This window comes from Abramis brama (genome assembly GCF_963993115.1).
Source record: "Abramis brama genome assembly, chromosome: 12".
Lineage (NCBI taxonomy): Eukaryota > Metazoa > Chordata > Actinopteri > Cypriniformes > Leuciscidae > Abramis > Abramis brama.
This window is the reverse complement of record NC_139974.1, coordinates 31,123,291-31,133,844: the sequence shown is the minus strand read 5'-3', so window position 1 is coordinate 31,133,844 and position 10,554 is coordinate 31,123,291. Positions and strand designations below refer to the sequence as shown.

General features: G+C 37.4%; 1 protein-coding gene across 1 annotated transcript; it reads right to left on the bottom strand.

Annotated features, from left to right (window-relative positions):
* Positions 1-854: 854 nt before the first annotated feature.
* Positions 855-10,251, bottom strand: meox2b (mesenchyme homeobox 2b). The gene is made up of 3 exons (XM_084130230.1): positions 9,404-10,251; positions 6,101-6,273; positions 855-2,365 (listed from the first exon to the last, which is right to left on the bottom strand). The coding sequence occupies exons 1-3, from the start codon at positions 9,882-9,884 to the stop codon at positions 2,144-2,146; spliced, it is 876 nt and encodes a 291-aa protein (XP_083986356.1). The 5' UTR covers positions 9,885-10,251; the 3' UTR covers positions 855-2,143.
* Positions 10,252-10,554: the final 303 nt, after the last annotated feature.

The window sequence follows — 10,554 nt, the reverse complement described above, 5'->3', positions numbered from 1 at the left end:
TCAAAGCGGTTGCAGAGATAGAAAAATCACACCAACAACAGCAAATCAACAAGTCTTACGAAAGTCAGGTTTGTTTGGAAAGACAAACAGGAAAAAAGTCTTGCTTGTTTACCTACGTTTGTTTTTGCTCAACTTTGTTTGTGGTCCATGATGTATTTTTCATACCTAAGTCATGTTTGTCTTGATTTGTGTTTATTTGCTCGTGTTTTTATTGATTTGTCTGTTTGGGACCGCTTCTGACGGGCCATATTCATCATGTGTTGTTTAGACGCGGCTGTGATCAGTGCAGCTGGGTGCTTGGCAGGGTTTGAGGGGTCATAAATATATTTCCCATTCATTTCGTAAAGCCACGAATTGTTTCCCCAAGGGGATCGTTCTTCGTCTCACTTTGATCACAGTATATCATACACAAACATCTAAATCGGACGGCTAATCAAAAACGTCTTCCACAGAGAGAAAATGCATGGCTGGCTTTGACCACAACTGAAAACAAATCCACTTAGCCTGGGTTTTGCCTATGTGTCGGGGGAACGGCAAAGCCACAAATCAAACCAGTCCAAATTTCTACAGCTATCGAATCACCAGCTGCTCACATATATGAGCAACGACGTTCAAGAAGTTGGCCGACCCGATAAAGTGCCAGTCCAGAAATTAGAATGCTCAGTCACGTGGTCTTCACAGAAACGCAAAACCATAATATTAGTTCTTCAACATGGCTTTCCATAACATTTACATCACATAATCCTCTTCGACGTTTGGGAAGATTTCCTTCATAAAATGCCTTTCAAATGAGTTTATTTTTATGTTTATGAAATGTATTAATTTTTTTCATGAAAAAAAGTTGAAATCAAAATACCTAACATTTTTTTATTTACAAGGTAAATAAAAGATATGAACTATATCTTAAACCTGAACAGCAAAAGAAAATGTTCCATTTGTAATGTTGCCTTCATATGAACACAACCATTCAAAAGTTTGGGGGCAGTAAGATTTTTTTTTTAAAGAAATGCAATGATTTATTAAATCGATCACATAAATGACAGTAAAGACTTTTATAATGCTACAAATGATTTCTATTTTTAAAATAAATTCTGTTCTTTTTAACTTTCAATTTACCGTAAAGAATCCTGAAAAAAAAAAAAAAAGATCATGGTTTCCACAAAAATATTAAGCAGCACATGCATCTTGACATTGATGCTGAAAATTCAGCTTTGCCATCACAGGAATAAATTACATTTATTTTGAATTGTAATAATATTTCACAAAATGTCTGTTTTACTGCATTTTGGATCAAATGAATGCAGTCTCGGTGAGCATAAGAGACTTCTTTCAAAAAACAACCCCAAACTTTTGAACTGTAGTGTATTTTTTTGTAATGACTCCTTCAGTGATCATGGAAAATTATTTGCAGTCCTCAAGTACACACGCCTTAGGAAAGGCAAGTAAAAATGATCCTTTAATTATCCTTCTAAATTAAATGTTTATCACTATGTTGCATATGTCACTTTCAGTCCATTTGATTATCCAAACGCACCCATAATTGTGGAGGAAAAAAAAAACATGGACATTTGTCAGTTTAAAAACTACTTTTTCATTCTAATTAATCAATTAATCAACAAATGGTCATTAATGGCATCTTTTTTTTTCCCTTTACAAATGGACTAAAATAATACTTATTCTGTGCTGTAACAGATTATGTAGATCTATTTTGTAATCAATGATATTTTTTATCAAAATCTGCGAAAATACAGTAGCAATCAGTTAGGCAAAAACTTAAAACAGTGCAAAAATCCTCCCCAAGGCACTTGTGTGGAATGTTTACAACATTCAAACTTATACATTTATTTACAATGTCAATCTTAAGAGTCAAAGGTGGATGAATGCATAGTCTCTTGAAAAGGGTGGCCACCTTTAAACCCCTTTGACGTTTATTTAGTCTAATCTTCAAAGTTTGGTGCCATTGGGGGCTGAGCTCTGGTTTGCAACCCAGTGAGCATCTGTTTCACAGACCAAGAACAAACCCTAACCACTCAGAGTGAAATAACAAAGCATGGCCCAGTACTAGTTGTTAACAGCCTTCGGAGTACCAACATAGTTGATTCCTGAGGAAATTGCCAGGTTGTGACTGGGTGGAGTCCGGGCATCATAAATGTGCGTGCTCGGAGCTCTGGTCACTGTCGTGGCTGTCGTCCTCATTGCTAGGAGAACCGATGGGATGGTGTAGTCCGACCATTGGGGAAAACTCGGAGGGCAAGAGAGTTCCTTTCTTTACATTCACCAGTTCTTTCTCGCGCGCAGCGGCCCCTTGCTGACCTCCCTTCACTCGCTTCCATTTCATCCTTCGGTTCTGGAACCACACCTTTACCTGCAGGAAAGAGAAGTAGTCATAATAAGTATATAGAAAACAAACAGAGTGCAGAATTTTAGTTCAAGTAGTTAGTCAAAGAAATACATACAACTGCTGTTAGTGTAATTTTTAATAGTACATTTCATTTCTCCATATGAATTGCCCATAAACATGTTATCATATTTCAGTATCATTTGATATACTAGTATAGTTTTTGTTAATACTTGAAGTTAGATTTTATTTATATATATGTGTTTTTTTATTACGTTTTAGTTAGTATTTAAACTAAACGAAGATGAGAAATGTTGATTTGGCAACTAGCTGAAATAAAATAAGTCAAGAATCAATATTTGAAATGCCTACATAAATTTGTATTGAATTTATAAATATTTCAATATATTTAATAAATTATCTATTTATGGACTGTGGAGGGAGAACATCATATCAACAAATGCTCTAATTCAGTGTATTACATAATTAAATATAATAATCATATAATAATAATAGAATTTTACATTTATTTGGATTTAATATTAAACACCTATTTTGTTCATTTTAAATGATTTTAACAGGAAAATCATCCAGGTAAAGAATTTATTTAGCATATACGTACGCAAAAATGAATGATGTCATTTTGTTTTATTGCAAAAATATTGCATGTGTGAATATCTTTGAATTGCACTTCAGTAAAGTTCCTGTAAAACGTCCTGTGGCCGATTCAAAATGAAATTCACACTCAAAGGAGCAAATGAGCTCATTTTTATACTCTGAATTTTTTTACCAACACTGTATTATAGTAAGTATACTCGTAAGAATAATTAAGAATAGACAATAGACAACAATATCATAAAGGGTTAGTTCACCCACAAATGAATATTCTATCATTAATTACTCACCCTCATGTTGTTACAAACCTGCAAGTCTTTTGTTCATCTTCGAAACACAAATGAAGATCTTTTTGATGAAATCTGAGAACTTTCTGTCCGTCCATTGACAGCAATGCACCTACCACTTTGACAAAAAGTTAATAAAGAGATCGTAAAACTAATCCATATGAATTGAGCGGTTTAGTCCAAATTTTATGAAAAGGCACGATCACTTTATATGTCGAACACATTGAATTTAGGCTTTTATTCACATAAAAATATTCATCAACTCACACATCAGTTGTGGTAAACGGAAGCTCAAGCATGTTCATTCTCGTGTGTTACGCCAGGTTACTTCCTCAAGAACCAATGAGGTTCTTTCTTGAGCGTCAAGCAGGTTCGGTTGAGCTTGTTTATGTTCTCTGATCAATGTTTATATGTGAATAAAAGCCTAAATTAAATCCGTTCATCATATAAAACAATCGAGTTTCTTTAGAAAATTTTGACTAAACCGCTCGATTCATATGGATCCGTTTTTATCTCTTTATTAACTTTTTGAAGCGTAAAAAAGTGGAATTTGTGTTGATGTCAGTGGAGGGACAGAAAGCTCTCAGATTTCATCAAAAGATCTTCATTTGTGTTTAGAAGATGAACGAAAGTCTTACGGGTTTGGAACGACATGAGGGTGAGTAAATGATGACAGAATTTTCATTTTTGGGTGAACTAATGCTTTAAGGTAAACAAATGAATAAACAAGTGTTGTTTGCTCATTAGCAAACATTTTTGGCAAAGCTATTATACAGTAGTCAATTGCACACAATGTTTATAAGGCGTTATTGGTGTCTTAGCAACGCAGGCGCCCAAGATCTGCATCAGGGAAACTCAACGCCACTTTGTGGGAACGTGTGTTAGGGTGTGTGTTATGGCACTTTCCAGAAAGAGTTGTTTTGGCATGTAGACCCCCACTCTAAAACCACCATCATGCTCTCTGTATCAGAACCCCCTTCATACTATGCCCGTGTATCAGATTGGATGAGCGACAGATTTCAAGCTTTCTGCCAACACAGCACTCAGATCCCACACGTATAGACCACATACATAAACCAAGCAAAACACCTAATTTCATGCGCGTTGCGGATAGATTCGAAGGGTCCTTCATATCTGCTTTTAATCTTTAAACTTTCTCAAAGTCACAGTGGATCTGCTCTTGTGTTTTTCTTTTGGAGCCGACTTCTGGGAAGTTTGGAGGAGCAGCGATATGATTGGCTCTCATGGGGGCTAGGATTGGCTCTCTAGGCTATTTCCACCTGGTCAGTTATGTGCTGATGCAAAACTCATGGTCGCCCGTTGAACCATGTTCCAGGTCCTGACTTGACACTTTTCTCTGTATTTGCGTCTCCACTGTGATGATCAAGCTGCTGCCTAAAACGGGTCGATCAGATCTGGACCGAGTTGCAGCGCCTCACCCCCCACCTCAGGCTTGACAGGGGACTATTTAAGGCTGAGAAGGCTATTTTAGGAAGAGCATCGCAGGTATTTTAGAGTGAGCTCTTAAATGAGTCAGCAGATTTCCTTACACGACAAAAAATTTAAGTTGAAGTGTGAGAACTGAGAACTCTTTTGCAACTACTGGTTTTATGGAACTGCGCTCCCTTATTTCACATTTCATTTATATTATTTCACAATATTATGCATTGTGTTTTTTTTGTGTGTGTGTGTGTGTGTATGTGACGCATAAATTGTTAATATAAATCCAATACATCGAAGGTGCACAGAAAGGGCAGATTTTTTTTAAGACTTTGTTGTTTAAGATCTGAGATCAACCCACGTCGACAGATTTCTTTGGATCTGTGCTGAGAGTCACTGGATAGGAAGCAATTGTGGAGGAGTAGGAAGGAGAAATGGGAATGAAACACAAAAAGGCAAATCCTAGGTGAGTTGCTTATAGTGCTTCTTTTTAGGGCCAAGAATCAGCTGGAATGATCCTAAACTCTGGAGTGGGTGTGTGGGATGTGTGGGACATTTTGAAGAAAGCATTTGTACAGTGAACTTCACCACTGTCTAATTTTAAATATATTTCAAGATTAATATGCAAGACTGGAGCTAGTTTTTACTCCAGTGAATATTTCTTGGTATATGGAATATAGTTCCATAGTATATTTTGTAGTTGTTAAAAAAATACCTAAAAAAAGGGTGTGTATATGCACACACACACACACACACACTACCATATGGTAAATATATATATATATATATATATATATATATATAGGGATAGTTTAATTTTTCAATAAAAAAGAACTCATGGTCCATGGTACAAGTCCAGCCTGGATCATGTTCCACTCCTGTTGTCCCTTCTCTCTCTCCATGTTGCTTCCCTTCTGTCTTTTCTAATAAAAGCCATTAGAAAAAATATATTCTTTAAAAAATAAAAAAAATTAAATACTTGTTTGCATTAAAAAAAACTTTAGGTTTAACATTATGGCTACATTTGACAGTTTGTCAGACTCAGATAAAAAAAAAAAAAAAAAATGGGAATACCTCCCTCAAGCCAAATGAGTAGGCTATATCATTGGGAACTGGACCCTTCGGCACAGGGCGCTGTATTTCTAACATAAAACATATTTTTTAGTGAGCTCATACTGAAATACTAATATATGAGATTTATATCAGTAAATGAGGGCATACAATTTAATTTGTTGAGAATTGCTAACATTTAACATTGCGTTTATCACTTCAAACGATTTGATCACTTTAAATAGAGTCGGCCTTTATGCAAAGTTTTTCTTTTTTACCCACCAATCTAAGAAATATTTTCAAAGCCAATGGAAGTGCCATTGTTATGTCTCCTGGTAACATGTGAAAACAGGCTCAGCGTTGAACGTACTTGTCTCTCTGTGAGGTCAAGGTTGACAGCAATTTCGTAACGTCTAAGCCGTGTCAGATAGTTGTGGTGAGCGAATTCTGATTCCAGCTCTCGAATCTGTTCCTTGGTGAACGCTGTGCGCTCCTTCCTAGGTTTACTGCTCACGTCTGACTTATAGCTCCCATCCTGGGAATCTGAAATGAAAAACAGATCACTTTCCAGCCGCTGTAAACGCACAGAAAAAGAAAAAGAAAAAAAAACATAAGAGAAAGCAAAAAGGGTGAAATAATAAGATGGTGTGATAAACTGCAGGGCTCTGAAATAAAATAAACGAACAAAAATAAAAATGAAAGCGGAACAATTTGGCCTGCCAATCACCTTTTATTATGGCGATATGGCTCTGGTGTTTTTAGCAGGCGGAGAATGGCAAGAGAACGAAGCACATGCTCTCAAATCTGGCCTGAATCAACAGCGCTTCGTTCACACTCTCCAACAATCAGATCAATTTACTCTTCATTTTCCACACGCTTCTCTTTTAACAGAATGTATGAAACTCTCTCAAGGAACATTTCTGATTGGTCCAAAAATGATCAAATTCAACCGTAACTGTGTAACTTGTTAATATATTATAGTTATATATAAAGTTTTTATTATTCAGGTGCACAGGAACATGTATAGGAGGGTTTAGAATCACAGAGTTGGATCCCTTCATTTATTAGTTTCATTTTAAATAATTCATTTAAAAAGAAAAAGTGCAAAATAGAACATTTAGTCTGGTGCTGCCTGAACCATTTCTTTAAAAGTAACAATGGAACTGAATCGTTTATCAGTGAGCAAAGTATATCGATTCCAGAGCAAAGAACTAGTTGGGTTTTCATTTTAGCAAGAAATACATTTGCTATGTTAGAATAAAAATAAGCTGAAGCAATTGCTGTTAGAAAATAAACTTTTAAAAAGTACATTATGTGGTAACCTCTAAATTATTTAATTTGACTCAAATCCAAAATATTGACTCAACCTAGATACAGTAGGTTACTCCAAAAAAAATTTTTTTTAGGGGACTGATAAGGTAGAGAGTGGAGAATGTGAAAAGCATCTAATATGATTCTCATTATTATACAATTCCTTATAATTGTACAGTATGTACATTTTCTATGAAAAATCTATGATTTAAAACTACTGTGAGTTTTATTATCACATAGCCTTTTCTTTGCTCTACTTATTTTCAAATCTCTCTCTCGCTCTTTTTTTTATTTATTTTTTTACTTTTTATATAAAGTGCCTAACAGAGTAAAACAAATCACTAATCATCTGAGTTAATAGACTGGGAGAGCCCAATACAAATCAATTTGTTTAAAAAAAGAAAGAAAATCTTTAAAGGAAAATATGTTTGCAATGAATATTTATAAGCTTGCCTTTCAAAGACGAGTATGATGTCGAATTCTTGGATCCTTTGAAAGCGGCAGAGAAATACAACAGCTCTAGAAATCCAAGGTTTTTATAGTACACAAGATCATGAGCTTTGAAAATCGTATTTCATATGCAACATCACTTTTCCAAATAATCTATAATCTGTTCAGGCTATCGCCGCAACATCTCGACATATGACACGGCTTTAAATGGAAACCACACTGCCTTTGATAACTGCCAACAGACTGGAGGAAATTAGATTTGGTATAAAGGCACAGCAAGTGCCAACAGGAGCCTTCTGGAAATTTCTACCACCATTGGGCCTATCCATCAGTATGCCATCAAGCCATAAATTACAGGCACCTGGATGAAAAGGTACAGCATCATGACATGAAAAAAAAAGTACAGTATAAGATGGAGTAATTCAGTTCAACTAACTGTAAAGGTGACAAAAACCTAGAGTTCAATCTCAGAAACTTTCGTCTTTATAATTTTACACACAACAGCGATATTTTTCTGAAGACATTCACAATTCTTTTTCCACCAGGTGTGACATTTTCTATTGTTCTTGAAATATAAGGGTCACATTTTATATAAAAACTGTCCAGCTGCAGCTCTAACGGTTTTCCCCAGCCGTAAATGGTGCGTATGCATTTGGGGGGTATCAAAAGCGCAGCTGCGGGCAGTGTGAGCATTTAAGGCGGCTTTCACCTGTGGTCTATTAAAGACCTGAGGGTAAATGCCAGAGTGACTTACACCTCTGAGACTGATGAGAGAAAGAAACAGGGCAGCCTCACAGCACCAGGCCCTGCCATTAAAACACTACTGTGCCGTGTCCAGCCCGTTCTGGATTCCGTTCCTTTTGTTTTATTACCTCAGATTCATTCTTATTTTAAGAAGCATTTTCTCTAAAATACTAGACATATCTCTAAACATATCAAGCTGCTTTTGACCATATTTGTACAACTGCTCAGTTTGATATATTTGTAGAGCTTGCACGCTCCTCTATATGGTCCATGGATGGATAAGAACGATTTATGTGTGTGAATCTGATCTGAATGTCAAATGTGTAAACTGTTAGATTTTCTCTTAAACTGCAGTGAGTTTGATTATCTAAAACTACTATGAGTTTGATTATCACATAGCCTTTTCTTTTCTCTGGTGCTAGTTTGATATTTTCTTCAGTTTGATTGTCTGCTTGTGTCTTTTCTAACACAAGGCAGTTGTATTGAATTATCGCATGTTAAATACTGCAGAAATAACATAAAATCCATTTACTACATATAGCACCCTTTTGTTTAAACTGTCTTGATATGGACCAATTTCTATCAATTTAAAACTAATAATAATAATAATTCTAAAATAAATGTCTTTAATTTTTTTCCCTATTTTAAATCATTTTGTGACAGAAGGTACTCTAATTTTTTAATTCTACATTTTTAATACTTAAATTAAAACAAAATGTTGCAAAATAAACAAGATTTTCTGAAGTTATATTAAACTTATAATTTGGTACATTTATGCATTTCCCTTAATATTTATATACAATTATATATATTAGCAAAATTAAATTTCATTTCAAATTCATAGTGTCTTGAAAAAATGTGGTGCTCAATTCAAATTCTAATTCCAAACACCCAATTCTCTATTCCAAGGCCAGATTACATAAAATAGATAATACACAAAATATAAAATATGATGAAATCCTGTATTACTGACCAAAGTCAGTAAGTCCTTTACTTAAACTATTCTCAATAAATCTGAGTCATGACAAGCACTTGAATTATTTATATTGTAGTAATGCAATTTGATTGATCATTTCCAATTTAACAGGACATATTTATTAGAAATCAAATTCAATGATTATTATACTGTATGCATAAGAACACGAAAAAAAGAAAGAGAAAAACATACCTGAGCTGTCACTCTTTCCTTTGCTACTGCGTCTCTCCGGCTCAGCGGGTGACATGTTCTGTCTCCCGTATTCTCCAGGCACACATGACACCCCAGAAGGGTCACTACCAGTGAGCGTTGGGTTACCCGCGCACAGGCCCTGTGAACCCGCTTCACACAGTTCTGGAGCCGAAGAGTCATGGTGCGGCAGACAGAGATTGAGGCGCTCGCCGTCGATCGCCGGCATCTGCGGGACGTGCCAGGAGGACTGATGCTGCGAGAGGTGTGGATGCTGCGGAGTGGGGTGAACCCTGTGATGAGGTCCTCCGAAGCTGCCCTCCTCCCCAGCGTAGCTGCAGGGCGGCGAGGGTCCTGGGAGGTCGGGGTAGGAGACGTGGTCGGAACGGCCGTGCAGGGCCAGGGAGGACTGGGTGAACGCCGGGTGCAGGGCTTGGGATGGGGCGTGCGGGCTCCGGAGGCATCCGAACAGAGAGTGATCCATGTTCTCTTAGTGTCGACGGTTCCACTTAACTCCAGACTCTTCGAGAAAGCAGGGAAGCCGAAAAGCCCCAAAAACACAGCCTCGCACCCGTTTCCACCGTAGTCCAGGAGTCAACGGCGAAAGGAAGAGGGAGCGGGCGGCGATGAAAGGCAAGGCCTCCGGTAATCCTGAGCATGCAGCCCCGTTGCCAGGCCGAAAAAGAGGGTAAACACACACAGCCTGCAAGAGGAAGCTCGGGTGACAGATGGGAGAGAGAGAGAGAGAGAAGAGAGGGAGAGGGAAAGACAGAGCCGTCTGGGCCCGAGTGGATACAGCGCTTCTGGAGAAGTGGTGTTGGAGCGAGGGAACGTGGGAGGGGGGGTTGAACGGAGGTGCTGGAGGAATGGATGTTATATATAGGGCGTAACATGAGAGGGAGGCTGGGTCGCAGGCTCCTCGCTACTGACCACATGCATACGATCTTCCTCCAGAACGACAAGGTACAATAAATCTGAGGCCAGCCAACAAGTTCTGGGCTCATGAAAACGGGGGTACGATATTTTGGACTCGGGCTATCTGATCCCACGGACACTTTTTCTAAGAAACGTTGCGTAAGCTGCCAAAGAGTGAGCGTGGAATGGTTATGGGGGTCTAAAGGGTGGGACGGATAATTAGGGTGAGGGGATTTGGG